The sequence below is a fragment of the Ostrea edulis genome, chromosome 2 (genome assembly GCF_947568905.1).
Source record: "Ostrea edulis chromosome 2, xbOstEdul1.1, whole genome shotgun sequence".
Classification (NCBI taxonomy): Eukaryota; Metazoa; Mollusca; class Bivalvia; order Ostreida; family Ostreidae; genus Ostrea; species Ostrea edulis.
Genome location: NC_079165.1, coordinates 24,538,040 through 24,559,721, shown reverse-complemented (window position 1 = coordinate 24,559,721; position 21,682 = coordinate 24,538,040). Strand labels below are relative to the sequence as shown.

General features: G+C 37.6%; 1 protein-coding gene across 2 annotated transcripts in view; it reads right to left on the bottom strand.

Moving 5' to 3' along the window:
• Window position 1: 1 nt before the first annotated feature.
• The window catches only part of LOC125679555 (uncharacterized), a 37,088-nt gene continuing 15,407 nt past the window's right edge, over window positions 2–21,682 (bottom strand). For both annotated transcript variants that reach the window (XM_048918867.2, XM_048918866.2), the window contains exons 3-10: window positions 19,577–19,670; window positions 16,160–16,234; window positions 14,057–14,212; window positions 11,224–11,418; window positions 10,702–10,878; window positions 9,475–9,619; window positions 8,896–8,999; window positions 2–137 (exon numbers count right to left, since the gene is read on the bottom strand). In XM_048918867.2, the coding sequence (XP_048774824.2) occupies window positions 8,968–8,999; window positions 9,475–9,619; window positions 10,702–10,878; window positions 11,224–11,418; window positions 14,057–14,212; window positions 16,160–16,234; window positions 19,577–19,670 (874 nt within the window). In that variant the 3' untranslated portion in view covers window positions 2–137; window positions 8,896–8,967. The remainder of the gene's footprint in view (window positions 138–8,895; window positions 9,000–9,474; window positions 9,620–10,701; window positions 10,879–11,223; window positions 11,419–14,056; window positions 14,213–16,159; window positions 16,235–19,576; window positions 19,671–21,682) is intronic.

The window sequence follows — 21,682 nt, the reverse complement described above, 5'->3', positions numbered from 1 at the left end:
CTTCAAACGCCTCGGACCACTCATCATCAAACAGTTGACTGTACATTTCCCCTAGTCTGGTTGGGCGCCGGACATAACTAAGGCCAGCTATGTTAGGGTTTCCCTCCGTCAACTGTTGGCTGGTAAATTTGCTCAACCTGAGATTAAAAAGAAAATTAATATGATATATTACATGTTTAGTTACAAAGCTGTATATTGTCAGAAGAGAAAGGTATGGTGCCTAGAAGGGACATAGTACAGGTAAGTAGTTTGACTGGGGTTTTATAGCTATACTAAAGAAGGTGAACAATGCCTTAGAAATCAGAAGTTATAACAGCCATCTTGAAATTCAAATGATTATAAAAGGAAAAAGAGCTTCCTCGGGATCAATCAAGCAAAAAACATTTAGAATAAATTTCATTATGCCTATATATAAATCCTAAAATATATAGATGTAACAGGAAGGGAGAAAATGCAGAGGACCAGAAAGGGATTTGAACCCGATCCTCCTGAATCTCTAGTCAGGTGCGCTACCAACTGAGCTATCTCAATAAAACCCGTGTGACTACCGCAAAGATAAGTTATTCCAACAAATTCGTACGTTAACTGATACTGCAATCAGGAAAAGTTCCTTTCATATATAATTATTATTACTGTACAAGTACATGTATGATTACTTATAGAAATCAAGAATGATAACCATAAAGCAATTTTCTTTAGCTACATGTAGCAAATTTGTGCTTCAATTACTTTTGATTCATTATTTAATGTGAGTACTGACATGTATACGTCAATTTGCGAGTGCTATGTTGATCAAGTACATGTATTTCAGTAATATAAAAATAAAAGCAAGTAATTTTAATTTGCGTGCCATGCCTTTCATGAAATTATATGATAGTAAATTCTTCGCTTACATTTAGGAATTTACATTATCTGATGTTAAAATTATCAATAATTTGGTTTGTTACTTTTAATGAAGAGAGTGTGTGCTACACAGTTAATGTTCACAAAAGAAATAACCATTACTGCAACTTTTTTTTAATGACTTTTACAAAAAATATATATTCAGCCATTCTACAGAAGTCAAGTTATGATGAGTCTCATCAACAAACAGAAATACATAGACGAATTAAAGAAACTGTGGACATAGACGGATTAGAAGAGACCGTGGACATAGACGGATTAGAACAGAGAGACTGTGGACATAGACGGATTAGAAGAGACTGTGAACATAGACGGATTAGAAGAGAGAAACAGTGGTATTTAAATTACATTTACATGTAAGTACATATAGTTATCTACGTGAACATATAGACGGATTAGAAGAGACTGTGGACATTAGACGAATTAGAAGAGACTGTGGACATAGACGGATTACAAGTGACAGTTGACATAAACGGATTAGAAGAGATTGTCAATATAGACGGATTAGAAGAGAGAGACTGTGGACATAGACGGATTAGAAGACACTGTGGACATAGACGGATTAAAAGAGACTGTGGACATAAACGGATTGGAAGAGATTATAAACATGGACACATTAGAAGAGACTGTGGACATAGGGGGATTAGAAAAAAATGTGGACATAGACGAATTAGAGGAGAGACACTGTTGACATAGACGAATTAGAAGAGGGAGACTGTGGACATAAAGGGATTAGAAGAGACTGTGGATATAGACGGATGAGAGGAGACTGTAGACAGAGACTGATTAGAAGAGATTGTGAACATAGACGGATTAGAAGAGACTATGTACATAGACGGATTAGAACAGACTGTGGACATAGACGGATTAGAAGAGGGAGACTCTGGACATAGACGGATTAGAAGAGACTGTGAACATAGACGGATTAGAAGAGACTGTGAACATAGACGAATTAGGGGAAAGAGACTGTGGACATAGGCGGATTAGAAAAGACTGTGGACATAGACGAATTAGAAGAGGGAGACTGTGGACATAGAGGGATTAGAAGAGACTGTGGATATAGACGGATTAGAGGAGACTGTAGACATAGACGGATTAAAAGAGATTGTGAACATAGACGGATTAGAAGAGACTGTGTACATAGACGGATTAGAACATAATGTGTATATAAACGAATTGGAAGAGATTATAGAGATAGACGGATTAGAACAGACTGTGGACGTAGGCGGATTAGAAGAGACTGTGGACATAGACGAATCAGGGGAGAGAGACTGTGGACATAGACGGATTAGAAAAGACTGTGGTCATAGACGGATTAAAAGAAAGACACTGTGGACATCGACGGATTAGAAAAGACTGAGAACATAGACGGATTAGAAGAGAATGGACATAGACGCACTCGAAAAAAATAGACTGTGGACATATACGGATTAGAAAAGACTCTGGACGTAGATTAATTAGACTATGCGCATAGACGAATTAGAAGAGACTGTGGACATAGACGGATTACAAGAGAGACACTGTGGACATAGACGGATTAGAAAAGACTGTTGACATAGATGAATTACAAGAGACTGTGGACATAGACGGATTACAAGAGAGAGACTGTGGACATAAACGGATTAGAAAAGACTGTGGACATAAACGGATTAGAAAAGACTGTGGACATAGACGGATTAGAAGAGACAGTGAATGTAAACGGATTAGAAGAGGGAGACTGTGAACATAGACGGATTAGAAGAAAGAGACTGTGGACATAGATGGATTAAAAGAGACTGTGAACATAAACGGATTAGAAAAGACTGTGAACATAGATGGATTAGAAGAGAGATACTGTGGATATAAACGAATTAGAAAAGGCTGTAGACATAGGTGGATTAGAAGAGATTGTGAACATAGACGGATTAGAAGAGGAAGACTGTGGACATAGACAGATTAGAAGAGGGAGATTGTGGACACAGACGGAAAATATTGTGTGGACATAGACAGATTAGAAGAGATATACTTTGGACGTAGACAGATTAGAAGAGAGAAACTGTGGACATAAACGGATGAAAAGAGACTGTGGACATAACCGGATTAGAAGAGACTAAGGATATAGTCGGATTACAAGATGGAGACTCTGGACATGGACGGATTAGAAGAGACTGTGAACATAGACGGATTAGAAGAAACTGTGAACATAGACGGATTAGAAGATGGAGACTATGGACATTGACGGATTAGAAGAGGGTGACTATGAACATAGACGGATTAGAAGAGACTGTGGACATACACGGATTAAAAGAGGGAGACTGTGGATATAAACGGATTAGAAGAGACTTTGAAGATAGACGGATTAGAAGAGGGAGACTGTGGACATAGATGGATTAGAAGAGGGAGACTGTCAACATACATGGATTAGAAGTTGGAGACTGTGAATATCAACAGATTAGAAAAGACTGTGGACAATAGGTGGATTAGAAGAGACTGTGGACATAGATGGATTAGAAGTGACTGGGAACATAGACGGATTAGAAGAGGAAGACTGTGGACATAGACAGATTAGAAAAGACTGTGGACATAGACAGATTAGAAGAGACAGTGAACATAGACGGATTAGAAGAGAGAAACAGTGGTATTTAAATTACATTTACATAGAAGTACATATAGTTATCTACGTTAAGATATAAACGGATTAGAAGATACTATGAACATAGACGGATTACAAGAGACTGTGGACATAAACGGATTACAAGAGACTGTGGACATAAACGGATTACAAGAGACTGTGGACATAGACGAATTAGAAGAAAGAGACTGTGGACATAGATGGATTAGAAGAGACTTTGAACATACACGGATTAGAAGAGGGAGACTGTGGACATAGATGGATTAGAAGAGGGAGACTGTCAACATACATGGATTAGAAGTTGGAGACTGTGAATATCAACAGATTAGAAAAGACTGTGGACAATAGGTGGATTAGAAGAGACTGTGGACATAGATGGATTAGAAGAGACTGGGAACATAGACGGATTAGAAGAGGAAGACTGTGGACATAGACAGATTAGAAAAGACTGTGGACATAGACAGATTAGAAGAGGGAGACTTTGGACGTAGACGGATTAGAGGAGAGAGACTGTGGACATAGACGGATTAGAAGGGACTTTGAACATACACGGATTAGAAGAGGAAGATTATGGACATTGACGGATTCGAAGAGACTGTGAACATGGACAGATTAGAAGAGACTGTGAACATGGACAGATTAGAATAGGGTGACTATGAACATAGACGGATTAGAATAGACTGTGGACATACACGGATTAGAAGAGACTGTGGACATAGACGGATAAGAAATGGGTGACTATGAACATAGACGGATTAAAAGAGACTGTGGACATACACGGATTTGAAGAGACTATGAACATAGACGGATTAGAAGAGATTATAGACGTAGACAGATTAGAATAGACTCTAGACATAGACGGATTAGAAGAGACTCTGGACATTTACGGATTAGATGAGACTGTGGACATAGATTGATTAGAAGAGACTGTGAACATAGACGGATCAAAAGAGAAAGTGGACATAGACGGATTAGAAGAGAGACTATGCACTTAGACGGATTAGAAGAGACTATGGACATATATGGATTAGAAGAGACTCTAGACATAGATGGATTAGAAGAGACTGTGAACATAGACGGATTAGAAGAGACTCTGAACATAGACGGAGTAAAAGAGACTGTGGACATAGACGAATTAGAGGGGACTGTAGATAAACACGGATTAGAAGAGATTGTGAACATAGAGGGTTTAGAAGAGACTGTGGACATTGTGGACATCGACGAATTCGAGGAGAGAGACTGTGAACATAGAAGGATTGGAAGAGACTGTGGACATAGACGAATTAGAGGAAAGAGACTGTGGATATAGACGGATTAGAAGAGAGAGACTGTGGACGTAAACGGATTAGAAGATACTGTGGACATAGACAGATTAGAAGAGGGAGACTGTGGACGTAGACGGATTAGAAGAGAGAGTGTGGATATAAACGGATTAGAAGAGACTGTGCACATAGACGGATTAGAAGAGACTGTGGACATAGACGGATTAGAAAAGACTGTGGAGATAGATGGATTAGAAGAGGAAAACTGTGGATATAAACGAATTAGAAAAGACTGTAGACATAGGTGGATTAGAAGAGATTGTGGACATAGATGGATTAAAGGTAGACTTTGGACGTAGACGGGTTAGAAGAGAGAAACTATTGACATAAACGGATTAAAAGAGACAGTGGACATAACCAGATTAGAGGAGACTAAGGAGATGGTCGGATTAGAAGAGGGAGACTCTGGACATGGACGGATTAGAAGAGACTGTGCACATAGACGGATTAGAAGAGACTGTGAACATAGACGGATTAGAAGAGGGAGACTATGGATATTGACGGATTAGAAGAGACTGTGAACATGGACAGATTAGAAGAGGGTGACTATGAATATAGACGGATTAGAAGAGAAAGACTGTGGACATAGACGGATTAAAAGAGGGAGACTGTGGACACAGACGGATTAGAAGAGGGAAAGTGGTATTTAAATTATATTTACATAGAAGTACATATAGTTATCTACGTGAAGATATAGACGGATTAGAAGAGACTATGAACAAAGACGGATTACAAGAGACTGTGGACATACACGGATTACAAGAGACTGTGGATATAGACGAATTAGAAGAAAGAGACTGTGGACATAGGCGGATTAGAAGAGACTGTGAACATACATGTACATGGATTAGAAGATGGAGACTGTAGATATAAACAGATTAGAATTACAATAGGTAGATTAGAAGAGACTGTGGACATAGATGGATTAGAAGAGACTGGGAACATAGACGGATTAGAAGAGGAAGACTGTGGACATAGACAGATTAAAAGAGGATGACTGTGGACACAGACGGATTAGAAGAGACTATGGACATATATGGATTAGAAGAGACTCTATACATAGACGGATTAGAAGAGACTGTCAACATAGACGGATTAGAAAAGACTCTGGACATAGACGGAGTAAAAGAGACTGTGGACATAGACGAATTAGAGGGGATTGTAGACAAACACGGATTAGAAGAGATTGTGTACATAGACGGTTTAGAAGAGACTATCGAGATAGACAAATTCGAGGAGAGAGACTCTGGATATAGACGGATTAGAAGAGAGAGATTGTGGACATTAACGGATTAGAAGATACTGTGGACATAGAAAGATTAGAAGAGGGAGACTGTGGACGTACACGGCTTAGAAGAGAGAGTGTGGATATAAACGGATTAGAAGAGACTGTGGACATAGACGGATTAGAAAAGACTGTGAAGATAGATGGATTAGAAAAGGAAGACTGTGGATATAAACGAATTAGAAAAGACTGTAGACATAGGTGGATTAGAGGAGATTGTGAACATAGACGGATTAGAAGAAGTAGACTTTGGACGTAGACGGATTAGAAGAGAGAAACTAAGGACATAAACGGATTAAAAGAGATTGTGGACATAACCGGATTAGAGGAGACTAAGGACATAGTCGGATTAGAAGAGGGAGACTCTGGACATGGACGGATTAGAAGAGACTGTGAACATAGACGGATTAGAAGAGACTGTGAACATGAACAGATTAGAAGAGGGTGACTATGAACATAGACGGATTAGAAGAGGAAGACTGTGAACATAGACGGATTAGAAGAGGAAGATTGCGGACACAGACGGATTGGAAGAGGGAGAGTGGTATTTAAATTATATTTACATAGAAGTACAAATAGTTATCTACGTGAAGATATAGACGGATTAGAAGAGACTATGAACAAAGACGGATTACAAGAGACTGTGGACATAGACGGATTACAAGAGACTGTGGACATAGACGAATTAGAAGAAAGAGACTGTGGACATAGATGGATTAGAAGAGACTGAGAACATACATGGATTAGAAGAAGGAGACTGTAGATATACACAGATTAAAATTACAATAGGTAGATTAGAAGAGACTGTGGACATAGATGGATTAGAAGAGACTGGGTACATAGACGGATTAGAAGAGGAAGACTGTGGACATAGACAGATTAAAAGAGGGTGATTGTGGACACAAACGGATTAGAAGAGGGAGACTGTCGACATAGACGGATTAGAAAAGACTGTGGACATAGACAGATTAGAAGAGAGAGATTGTGGACATAAACGGATCAGAAGAGACTGTGGACATAGACGGATTAGAAAAGGGAGACTATGGACATAGACGGATTAGAAGAGACTGTGAACATAGACGGATTAGAAGAGACTGTGAACATCGACAGCTTAGAAGAGGGTGACTATGAACATAGATGGATTAGAAGAGGAAGACTGTGGACATAGACGGATTAGAAGAGGGAGACTTTGGACATAGACGGATTAGAAGAGACTGTGAACATAGACGGATTAGAAGAGACTGTGAACATAGACGGATTAGAAGAGGAATACTATGGACATTGACGCATTAAACGAGACTGTGAACATGGACAGATTAGAAGAGGGTGACTATGAACATAGACGGATTAGAAGAGACTGTGGACATACACGGATTTGAAGACTGTGAACATAGACGGATTCGAAGAGATTGTAGACGTAGACAGATTAGAATATACTCTGGACATAGACGTATTAGAAGAGACTCTGGACATAGACGAATTAGAAGAGACTGTGTAAATAGACGGATCAAAAGAAAATGTGGACATAGACGGAGTAAAAGAGAGACTATGGACTTTGACGGATTAGAAGAGACTCTGGACAAAGACGGAGTAAAAGAGACTGTTGACATAGACGGATTAGGAGAGACTGTGAACATAAACGGATTAGAAGAGGGAGACTATGGACATAGATTGATTAGAAAAAACTGTGAACATAGACGGATCAAACGAGAATGTGGACATAGACGGATTAGAAGAGACTGTGAACATAGACGGATTAGAAGAGGAAGACTGTGGACATAGACGGATTAGAAGAGACTGTGAACATAGACGGATTAGAAAAGAGAGACTGTGGACATAGACTGATTAGAAGAGACCGTGCACATAGATGGATTAAAGAGACTGTGTACATAGACGGATTAGAACAGAGATACTCTGGACATAGACGGATTAGAAGAGAATGTGGACATAGACGGATTAGAAGAGAAACTATGGACTTAGACGGATTAGAAGAGATTATGGACATATATGGATTAGAAGAGACTCTAGACATAGACGGAGTAAAAGAGACTGTTGACATAGACGGATTAGAAGAAACTGTGAACATAGACGGATTAGAAGAGGGAGACTGTGAACATAGACGGATTAGAAGAGGGAGACTCTGGACATTGACGGATTAGAAGAGACTGTGAACATGGACAGATTAGAAGAGGGTAACTATGAACATAGACGGATTAGAAGAGACTGTGGACATACATGGATTTGAAGAGACTGTGAACATAGACGGATTAGAAGAGATTATAGACGTAGACAGATTAGAATAGACTCTAGACATAGACGTATTAGAAAAGACTCTAGACATAGACGGATTAGATGAGAATGTGGACATAGACTGATTGGAAGAGAGACTATGGACTTAGACGGATTAGAGGAGACTATGGACATATATGGATTAGAAGAGACTCTAGACATAGACGAATTAAAAGAGACTGTGAACATAGACGGATTAGAGGAAAGAGACTGTGGACATAGAAGGATTAAAAAAGATTACAGACATAAACGAATTAGAAGAGACTGTGGACATAGACGGATAAGAAGAGACTGTGAACATAGATGAATTAAAGAGACTGTGTACATAGACGGATTAGAAGAGGGAGACTGTGGACATAAGCGGATTAAAAGAGACTGTGGACATAGGCGGATTAGAAGAGGGAGACTGTGGACCAAGTTTACAGAGAGTCTTTGCTTTGAACAAGTAAACTTCTGGAAAATTTCCACATCCACAACATATATACCTGGTAGAAAGTTCTTCTACTTCCTGTGTTTTCTTCTGAAGTTCTGTCTGCATGGTGTAAAACATTTTCTTTTCAAGCACAACATAAATATTTTTGTCTGGACCCTGTTGTAGAAAGAAGTAGAACATTGATAAACATCATGAGATATCTTCACAGTAGATATCTGACATGGGTGATGATCATTGATTCACAAGCTGCAGATAAATGTCTGGCTCTGTCAGGTACATGCACTTCTACTTTCAACCAACGCCAATATCTTGATTGAATATGTCTCTACCAATACCTCATTATATTTACATTTCCAATGTTTTTGCCTTTGATATTTTAACAAATTGTATTGATAGCCATTTCCTCATCAATGTGCTGCAGTTGTAAACAATGTATGTTTCTTGATGAATATAGTATGTCTATTTAAACAGTCTAGTTCGATCATCAACCATAGTATATATCTAGTTGACTTCCGAAACTTAATTGTACATGCCTAGCTTGCTTACGGACCTTCAGTGCACATGTCTGGTTACTAGAGTTTATCCATTCTGTAAGTCATAATAATAATATCTATTTATATAGAGAATTTACCATAATCCCTCCAGGCATCACGTGGGTCCACTCCGAACTTCTTCATGTCAATTGTTTCGAGAAAGGTACACAGTCTTCTGTTTCTGAACTCCACGGGGACATCTTCCAGTCTACTTATCTTGGAGTTGGCCAGATCGAAAATATACTGAAAATTACAATCAAATTCGTGTTATGCAATCATGCAGAAAGTGATAAGATGAACTACTGCTGTAGGCGAGGAATAGTGCCATCACTAGGACCAAATCTTTTAAACGGTGAATAATTTTGACTATATACATGTACATGTAAATAAAAAAATGACAGCCAGGTCAATATTAAACATAATTGACTTTCGTAAGATTATACTCACCCGGATGCACTATATTTTATTTTGCATTGTACATACATGGATGTGCACTTTGATTATGAATTATACATTATACAAATCATATATTTGTCTGTCTGTGTTTTCAATTTATTTTTAATAGATAAATGAGGTCAAATATCATTGCTGTATTTTTGACTTATGGATATATAGCTATACGTGAACTTTACCTATTGCATATATCAATTCATTTTTAATAACTGTGATTGTAAATTGACCATGCCCTTTTAATACGCAATTTCTGAGTTGCCCAATGCAAGGTGAAGATAACGAACAGTGATCAATCTCATAACTCATAACAATAGTTCTTTCCCTTTGTTGAACTCTTACGCACAGTGAGACGCAAAGCATATTATCGTCCACATGCGTTGGTTACAAATGCTTATCGCTGCCATCGTGTATTGCCTTAAGGCCGATTATCAAACATTATGCAACCACCCAATCTGCAGGGACACACAATATCAGTAAGTTTATTCGTATTTAATAATAAATTAGCTAAAAAAATTGAAAATCACAATTTTTCTAAGATTGAAATATCACTCGTGCAGAGGAGGAAATAAAAAAATAATTTCATATTTAATTTAATGGCCTAATTTAAACAAATATTATTCTTGATATGGTCAGTTTGATGTAAACCAATGGCTGATGTAAGCAAATTTTACTCTTTCATTACTTTTATCCGTATTCACATATCTAGCCTATAGTATATGTATACATCTTGTACCCACCCAAGCGTTCAACAGAACACTTTACGTACCTCCATCACAGAAGAGCTGATATCTCGGAAGTTGCGTATTAAATTTTTCTCCAAGATGTAGTAAGTAAAGATTTTTTTAAATGTGCAAAACCATCTGGCTACTTACGGCGTCTGGGAAACTGGACCTGAGAACGCTTTCCGAGGTAAAGAAATGTCGGTAATCATATTCCACAGCAGATTTAGGAATAAAGTCTGACTGCCACTCTTGGTCAAGCAACTTCTCTATGTTGTTTCTATACTCCTTCTGTTTCTTCTTTTGGTAACCAGAGGAGGATCGTGGTCTCTACAATTACATTCACCTGTCTGTTACATTCATTACAAACCTCGTGGACCTACCATCACTGTCAGCTGTCAATACAAAGACACTTGACGCATGTGTCCGCTGTAAAATGTTTGATCACGCATCGTAACAACACCTACATATACATGTGTGACATAGATCATAAAACGCTTAAGATGCTTACTGTATCACATGGGCACTACACGTGATTTAAGAGTTTCGCCAATCAAGTGCAGGTGCATCATGTGCTCGTGTGTCAAAAGAAAATGCAAACAACACAAAATGTGTATCGGAGACATTTCGCAATCTCATTATCAAATAATCAAACATGCTAAATAAAACAACTACCTTCTGGTTTTTCGAGCACTGAGGTTCTGATTTGGAATACGTTGTCAAGGTTATGAATTCTCTCACAGCATCCCTCCAGGTGGATTTCAGACATTTCTCAGAAACAATACTGATAACGCCATAGAGCATCGGAGCCTCCCTGCGTTGGTCTTCATTCACATAATTTAATTCAGACGGCGGTTCATTCTTCTGCATCTGATAAAAAGAGGCCAATGGGACACAATGCTCACCTGAGTGAACTTGGATCTGATATTTTGCAAAAGAGGTTTACCCCCACCCCACCCCATTCCAAATTTTGAACCAATGAAAGGTGAAGATAACAAACAGTGATCAATCTGATAAATCCCATAAGCAATACAAAATAGACAGTTGGGCAAACAGGGAACCCGGGACATACCAGAGGTGGGACCAGGTGCCTAGAAAAAGTAAGCATCCCCTGTGGACTGGTCATACACGCCGTGAGCCCTATATCTTGATCAGGTAAACGGAGTTATCCGTAGTCAAAATCAGCGAGCCACAAACAGTCTAACAATCAGTAGGAAACACGTCAAACAGCATTTGACCCAATGATAAGTTGTACTGGCAAACTAGATCGTTATAACGACAACAGAATTTGCAAAATGCTGACTTTAAACGAAATTATTGAAACCCCTATGCCATCAACTTGTTTGTCAGTAGCTTTCTTCGATTTAAAGACTGACCACACGCAAAACAAGCTCTTGCGTATTGAATCAATGGTATGCCCCCAGCTAGCCCCATTGGGGTTACGATTTTACCAAACTTGAATCCTCACAATGTGGGGATGCTTTAATATCAACACGACTAACAAGAACTTGCTGTTCTGGAGAAGATGTTTGTATAAAGATGGTTTAAGATTTTCCTTAATATCTATGTACTTTGGTCACTCAGATTTTAGGATCAACTTAACCCAAGAGTCCTTAAAAAAAAACAACAAGGGACTCGCACACTTTCGGAAGCTTACATATTAACATCATTTAATTAGGAGTAGGGTCCTGCTCTTCTGGAAAAGTACCTCATCTATAACTCTGAATTCAAATTGAAGCACAACCCTGGTCAAATATCGATCTGCTTTACATTGGAATGCTTACATATCACTATGATTAATCATTGCCAGTGGTTTCTGATAAGACAATTTTCTAAAATTATATTTAAATGCATCAATTTTGTAACCCCTATAATTGAGGCCCATCCTAGTAACACCTCGTGCCTCGATTGGAAGAAACAGGAGTCTGCAGTGTCTGAGGATGCTTGCATATCAATATTACTAATCACAGACTTGCTGGTCAGGAGAAGATTTTTTGAAAATCCCCATACATCAACATGTATTCCATTACAACCTGCATATGGTGTTTATATCTCTCAACTGATTTGATACACAAGAGCTTGTTCTGTGTATGATCAGTTTTCAAATTGAGGCACGCTTCTGACAAAAAAGTTGATGTTACATGTACTTCGACAGTCTTGTTTAAAGTTAGCATTTCACAAACTATAATGATCTAGTTCGTCAATACAACCTATCATTGGGTCAAATGCTGTCTAACATGTTTCATACCAATTGTTGGGCTGTTCTTGGTACAATGATTCTGACCACGGATTATTCTGTTTACCTGATCAAGATATAGGGCTCACGGCGGGTTTAACCGGTCGACAGGGGATATTTGCTCCTTGTATGCACCTGATCCCACCTTTGGTATATCCAGAGGTCCGTGTTATCAAACTCTTTATTTTGTATTGCTTATAGGACTTAGATGTATGTGATTGGTCACTGTTCATTATCTTCACCTTTTCATGTAAAAATTTAATCTCCTATTGTGGCCCCATTTTACCCTCCACGTCCATGATTTAAGTAAACTAGAATCATCACTACCTGAGGATGATATCACATTAATGTCACTGATGATGACACTGTTGCTCTAGAGAGAAAAAAATACGTTAAACAATTTTTCACTATGTAATCCTGTATAGACATTTCTTCCCTTTTGTGGCCCCATCCTACCCTCAGGGCCCATCGTCGGTTACCCAAGGGTGCTTCTAATCATTGAGGTAGCGTGCGTGGACTCAAAACCGTGGTTTGCGACGATGCCTCGGGGGCGTGCTATGGACAAACTTGAACCTAATCTACCTACGGATGCTTGCATATTAATATGACTAATTATGCCAATATTGCTCTACAGAAAGATTTTTAATAATTTTCCCTACATATATGTATTCCCATATATAAAAGATTTCCCCTATTGTGGCCCCATCCTACCACCAGAGGATACTTGCATATTACATGTAATATGACTCATCATGGCCCTGTTGATCTTGTAAAAAAGATTTTTAAAGGTATATCCTTTATCACCATGTGAAAGTTTGACCTCCATTGTGGTCCCATCCTACCCCAGAGTGGCATGATTAGAACAATTGTGAACTCTTCTTCCTCAAGAAATCTTTCACATAAGTAATTGTCTTTTCTGGTTCAGTTATTCTTGAGAAGATGCCATAATTTCACTATTTCGTCATTATCTCCCTTTACAAAAGGATGTACCTCTTCATTTGAAGAATTTTAACCCCCTTTCATCCTAAAATGCTTTAGAGCAAGTTTAGTTGAAATTGGTCGAGTAGTTCCAGAAAACAAGTTGAAAATGTTAAAAAGTTACGGACAGACAAACGTCGAACAAAAATGATCAAAAATTCAGATCAGGTGAGCTAAAAAGTGCAGCAAAGCACTGAATTACAAACATTTGCAAGATTGGTGTTTTCCATTATGCGTAATTTGGAAATAATTTAAAGAATACATGCCATTAACAAATTCAAATGGGGTTCATACTTGTGAAACTGATTCCAGGGACTGCATTTCTTTCGTCCGTTTTAGAAGGTTTTGATATTCCTTCTGGGCTCCCTCTAAGTCTAGGCCTAGCTGAAGTTCAGTTTTATATCGGCTACAATTCTCCAGTAGATTAACCGTCGGCTGCTGGTCTGGATTCTATAGATTAAAGTAAGTAGTTGTTATTGGCAAAACTTTTGTCAATGTCTTCAAGACGTCGACTGGACACCGGACGAGATTTATGTATATGTTGTTTTACTATCGTTCCAAAACCAGTGTGTCACTTCGTTTGTTCGAGCGTGCAAATATTGGGACGAGCTTCACATAGTTTTACTTTTGCTTTCAGTGACAAATCAGTTGCATGTTCAAATGACAATTAGTCATCCAAAATCACTTTTATTGAAACTTATTCAATGTATGAAGCCTGCCTGATCGATCAAACAAAGTGACCTGCTGTTATTGGAACGATAGTAAGTTACAATTGTGATTTTCTATTCCTATAGAAACGCCACCAATGAAGATAGATGGCTGAAATAGTGAATGTGAAATTATTTCATGTCTTTACTTTTATATGTAGCATTGAGTTTAAAGTAAATGACAGACGAAATATCTTAGTCAAAGAATATTGCATTTTCTATAAATACATCAATTTAGGTATACTATGACTAAATGGTACTGGCAAATTATCACACGTACGTAAATGGTATCACATACATTACAGCAACTGCTTTAATGTAATGCATTCAATTAACTAACAGCAATCGGTATCAAAATAACCATAAACTCTGCAAATTAGCAAAACAAAAGTTGCAGATCTGTATCATTACTTTTTTGGGAAGATCCTAAACCACAGACGATCGTGTCGTGAATAATGTAAATCTAGACTAAAGAGCTATCGAGGGAATTTGAACTATGATCGTGACTTTTTTTCCACCATGAATAGAATTTTTTTATTTTTAGCTTAGCGTATATACTAGTATGCTGTAAAAAATTAATGACGCATGAAAAATGAAAATCGACTTGAAACCAAACATGCAACAAGCCACGGACCCTGAAATTATTTAGAGTTCCTCAACAAATATCAGAATTCTTGCGTGACTAATTCTACGAGAAATTCCAAATAAGAAGACAGTTCCTTATGAAATATAACTTTTAATGTAAAATCATAGTCGGCAGCAAATATGTCCAAATCCCGTACACAAATGCATAAACAACGAAGCACGTAGCAATTTGGTCCGTTTCTCCGGCAAGGCGTTAGGTTACCAAGTACTTTTATAAAGACATTCCCCTGCACTATTACACGTCACTAGATGAACATATTATTATACTGGTACTGATATACTTAAACCATTTCTCTCACGCTAACGTTCACAGAGTTTGATATTATTCGCGTATTTTTAAAATCCCTATACTACTCTTACTAGTAATATTACATGTACATACGGTTTTAGTATGACGCCGGGTAGAAGTGATGGCTTGCAAGCGGGTATATGTAAAATTCATACATGCATAATTTAAAAAAAAGAGAAATAAGCACCTTGATACACTTGTCAACTATCCGCCGCGAGGTACATCACTTTCCGGGGTCAGCCAAAGGTCAATCTGTGAAAAGCCAAACCCCTTCTTTACCCGTCCCGTGGGGGTTACAATAGGTCATCAGTACCCCTTGCCTGTCGTAAATATAGGAGGAAACTAAACGGGGCGGTCCTTTGGATGAGACGCTAAAACCAAGATCCCGTGTCACAGCAGGTGTGGCACAATAAAGATCCCTCACTGCTCAAAGGCCGTAAGAGCCGAGCATAGATTGAAGATTTGCAGCCCTTCACCGCCAATATGAGTGAAAATTTTCGGAGCAGGGCATTAAACCAATCTCCCTTTACCCTACGAAATGTAAGAGTATACTACTATGAATTAAATATTATAGCTGATTATTAAGTTTCCATACAAGTATACGGGTTGCCCTACCCTAGCGCATTATTGTACTTTCCTGATCAATAAATAACGAATCAAATCTGCAAATCAAATTCACTCAGTCTCGGGATTATGCAGGGAAAACACTGAACCCTGAAATTATTTTTAGTGACAACTACACATTGGAAAACTTACTTCAATGAAGAGACCGTCGACCTTTTCAGTCTTTTCTTTTGCATCAAGAAATACATCACCCTCCTCATTTCCCTCCTATAAACAAAAAAACAAACTATACATTTTACTATCCATGGTCACCAAATCATGAACAAAAACACATGTAAAGATAACCTAGTGGATGCAAATCATCGGTAGGTCTCATCGTCTCTGATGACGGCCGTTTTTTCTCCTGATTTGGAGGTTCTTGCTGATTGATCTCTTTTTTGGGCTCTGGATCCGTTTCTTTAAGTTTTTCTTCGCCATTAAAGTCGTCACCAGCTGGTAGATTCTCCTTGTTGCCATTTTCCTGTGGCACTTCCTCGTTTTGTCCTTGATTGTCTGTGTCAAAGCCTACCACTGGAGCACCTGTGTTTGTCTCTGTGGTATTATCGTCTGCTCAGTATTTCCAGCAGTTCATTCCGTGTCAGGTGTCGTGGGTGATGACGTCTGTTCCTCCTCGTGAAGGTTTGTGTAAGTAGTGTGCTGTACTGATTTTTCTCCCCCCCTCTGGTTCTGTTATAGTTTGTTCCTCTGGTTCTGCGTCAGTATCTTGTTGTTTTATATTGTCTCCCCCTACTGATTCTGTTCTAGTTTGTTTCTCTTGTTCTACATCAGTATTATATTGTCTCCCTCTACTGGTTCTGTTGGCGTGAATTTCTCTGGTTCTGCGTCAGTATTATCTTGATCAGTATTTTATGCTGATCACTGTTCGTTATCTTCACCTTGCATTTTCTCTCCCCTTTGATTCTGTGTCAGTATTGTTTTGTTCTGTATTGTCTCCCTCTACTGGTTCTGTTGGAATTTCTTAATCTGGTTATGTTGGCGTAGTATCTTGTTTTATACTGTCTCCCTCTACTGGTTCTGTCGGCGTGGATTTCTCTGATTTTTCTACGCCATTAAAGTCGTCACCAGATGGTAGATTCTCCTTGTTGCCATTTTCTTGTTGCACTTCGCTGTTCTATCCATGGTGGTCTGTGTCAGCGCATACCATTGGAGCACCTGTGTTTGTCTCTGCTTGTGGTATTATCGTCTGCTCTTTCCTCTGCTTGGTATTTCCAGCAGTTATTTCCTTGTCAGGTGTCATGAGAGCTATAAATCACATTTATATGTGTAAATGTGTCGGTAGTCTTGTTCTTCTAAATGGCCATCAGGAGCCTTCTGGTTTTCAATGATCGATTAAACCATGGAATACAAATAATATGTTTTTGACATCCTAGAATTTGCACCGAATCAAAATGTATTTAAACTTGGCCAATTTGGTTCTGGCTGTTTTAAATCGAGATCAATAGCAGTTAAACTGTGTGGATGAATATGAAAGATGTGGCTTTTGAAGGCAAGGTCTTGGCTTCATGATTTCACATTTATATATATTTGTTTTTATTTAACAAGGCTTTGATTCATTAAGAAACATAGTCAAAATTATTTCGTTCATTATTTCTCATGTCAAGACCCTAAATCAGATTTTCTATTCAAGCTGGCAAGATCAGGTATTAGAAAGACAATGAACGTGCATATCGACAAGGTCTAAGTACGACGAGCCTTGATTGTCCAAACAATGTTCCTCTAGTTTTCCAGATCTTTTCAAATGTGTAAAATGTAAATCATCGCGGGTGATTTCAATGCAAACCTTACAATCTCTCGCGAAAATTTTTCTGTCTTTGTCTGAAATCAAAATCTTGCAATACAAGAAACTAGTATGGATACCCATTTCCAAGATTTCGTAATTGGTGTTTATCGCATCACATTTCTTATTTTCCTGCGATTTCAATGTCTCGTTGTATCTTGCAAGTCTTAAGAATCCTTGGAAATCTTAAAGAACCATAGATAAGACATTTTATGCAATCAGCTGGACGCATAAAGTGACTGAACATCTGAACGTGTTCATCTGAACTGGCTGCGACTGTTAGAGAAGGTTGCCACAGAACCATCGGGCAACAAATTGTTGAATAAAACAAGTCCCACAACTCCAAATATACTTAGACAACAAGATCATTGACAGATATTTGTTTGCAGGATAATTATATGTTCCTTTTTATCTAGAAAAGTAACACAGATCATTAAAGACGGAGGAAGCCACTTGTTCTGTGAGAATGACCAGACGATATCTTATCATGCAAACCCTAGTGATCAATCTAATGAATATTTGTTTAGGCCTATCACTCAATGTAAATCCTCTAATACCTATGTATTAAGAGGAATTCCTCAAATATCTATTTTGTATTGCTTGTAGGAGTTACGAAATTAATCACTTTTCGTTAACTTCGCCTTTCACTAAAGTGCTGATCTTATACTAAAGCTCGAGAGATTCTTCTTGGCGCTATCACATCGATGAAGTTAGATGAATCAAAATTTGTCCTGCATAGTCCTTGGGCCGGTGGTGCTACTACTGCAGCTAATCAAGGTATTTGTGATCGAATATCCAAAACAAAAACACAAGCACGGTCGATGGAACTTAAACTTGACTAAAATGGTTACGTACATGTAGCAGAAAATATTAAGTACCAACTTATGGTTACAAAAACATTATGTACATAAGGGGAGGGGGTAATCCTTTTTGTCTTTATTGATCGATGGTTGTTGCGCTAGCACAGGTGGGTCAGTTCCTTTATCCGTGTTTGGGTTTTTAAATATTTGTAAATAATCTATGTTCCGTTGATCTAGTGAATAAGAACATAAATTAATGTATTTATGAATGTTTAGATAAACATGTGTTAGTGTTTATATCCGATGTTTTATGAGGTATTAATTGTATAAAGGTTTTGATCGAATTGTGTGATTATAAAGGGGTAAATGAACTCGTGCGGAACAGGTAGTTTACCTGTATCCAGTATACGAAATTTGAAACAATTCGAGATTAGCTGCTTTACGTGCAACTCTGCCTGTATACGGAAAGAAATATTTGTTCTGATTTAATTTTCGTGAATACTTAATAAGTTATCATAAACATATAATTTACCAGATGCGAATTATCGTCACATCTCATTATTTCTGACAATGATTTTCTTTCCTCATAATATTTATGTCCTTGCTGTTTAAACTTATTGATACATTTGTTGACTAATGAAATAATTATTGTATTATGGTATAGTTTTAGAATATTTATTAAGTATGGTTGTCCCATGTTTGTTTTGATCATTTTCCAACTAAGGCTATTTTGCCTGATATCCATATTAAGTGTATTGATGTATGCATTCCAACAATCCGAGTCAGAATAGGTCCTCAGTAACCCTTGTTTGTATTAAGACGGGGCATAAATGGGGCGGTCCTTCAGATGGAATCGAAAAAACCGAGGTGCAGTGTCACAGCAGGTGTGGCATTAAAAATATAGAACCATACAACCAATCTTGCAAATAGAGTTAATATTACTATAGCAATGATAAAAGAAAATACTCTTACCGTGTTGTTTTTCTCTATCATCACTCTGCCTGGAATAGGTAACTGAATATTGTTTTCCACATCTATCTCAAATATTCTCCGACGTGTAGATATACTGTAAAAATATAATAAATCGTTTTGAATTCTAAAGGCACAGCACTTCATATAATTATTATCTTGTTGAATGATTCATTATCAAAAATGATGGATTTCATAAAAAGTTTTAATACACTATGAAAACGTCATGGTCTAACGAAACATGTGACCTGATAAAACAACCCTAACATAATTTCGAACCTTAGTGTCATTGAAAAGCCTTATATACCACTACAAAGCTGAAAAACTTTGAAATGGTTTTCCTAGAGATGTCAATTTAACTCGGATAGCCAAGTCGAATACTCGGAGGCTATAGTGTAGCGATAGTCGAGTACTAGGTAAAAAGAGGACAAGGTACCAGTGCACTTAAGTCATCACTCAGACCTCAGCGCACAAGGATAGCCAAGTTTAAGGTAGCGACGGATAGCAACCATGTGATAAGTAAGAATTACATGTATTTTCACGTTAATTTATTTTCCGGAATTCCTTACTCCGTCATAGAATAGTCGAAAAACAAAAAGGGATTCCGAAAGTATTTTGTTGCTGTGACTGACTCGTCTAGAGAAAATCAGCACATAGCACATAAGTATATGTCAATATCTGTAATAATGGTAGATCAAATGTTTCATCTGTGTGAAACTTTTTGCTAATCGAAATGTCAAACCAACCACCAATCCATGTACATAGATGTGCTACATAAACAAAGTTGTTGGTTGATACATCGTAATGTCCGAGTGCAGCATGCTGCGAGATTAAATACTGTTTATACAGTCATTGAGAGGCTAAACAAAGTTTCTTGCAAGAAGAGGAAGTTGGTGGATGCATTCAACTTGGACAACGAAATCATAGTTTCGTTTGGTGAATAAAAAAATGCCATCAATTTGTATTCCAAAGTTCAACTCACATTTCCTCTGCTATTTCAGAACGCGATTTATAATAACATCTGTAAGTTTAAACACACGACATACAGTAGATGTGTTATTGTGTATGTATATATGTATTCCAAGTGTGCTTAAAATATAACCCCCACCTGTGCATGTGATTGTAAACGAACGGATGTCATGTAAATGTATACCACATTTGTAAACATGGACTCTCACAACTCTTTTATTAAGAAAATATCGTTATGAAAATAACCGTTACGAAAATAACATACCTTCAACTACATGTATAAAAGTAATGAAAAACAAATATCTGTATAGACCTACTATCTAGGGGTATGAGGGAACCGGATAGAAAGTGGAGGGGGGACATGTGTTGAATTATAATTCCCTAGACTATAGTATACATATACTATTACTTTGAAATTTCAGTGACCTAAAAAATATATCAAACCTGAGGTTTCGTGTTTCACACAAACATGTAGGTTGACAAAACCTTTTTAAAAATAATGTAAATTAATCACAAGTCTGCATATATGCCCTCTCATAGGCAAATGTATGCACTGTATGTATAAGTAAGATATGTATACTACACGTATGCCCTTCTCTTGACCCACATTTTGTAAATAAAACAGATATGATAAGTCTATGGCAGTTTATGAAACATATATACATGTCATCTCATATTGCAATTTATAATTTTGAAACATCAGTATTTAAATTTTCACTGAATATGTGTTGAGACACAATTTTAAAATTCACATTGTCCGACACAGTCTAACTACTCAATGGTATAATATAGACCTAACTGTGCAAATATCAATTATGATGATCTTTTTTCTAGGCATCAGCCTGCGGACCAAGGGAGGTTAGATAGGACCAGTGCAGGTTGAAGTGGATTTCGAGTCAACAAGTATAACAGCAAGAGAGGTACTATATTTTCTTTTGATAAGCATTTGTAAAGACAATTCTGAGTATATCAGATATTCATCTTTTTTTGCTATATTTAAATATATTTATCTATATTTTGAACAGGTACTCCATTTACAGTGATGATGACATATCCCCTGGACCCCCACAACTCTACAAATTTAAAAATGTTTGATCAAGTTCCGAAGATTAAAGAACTACTGCAAAATTTGGGTGAGTT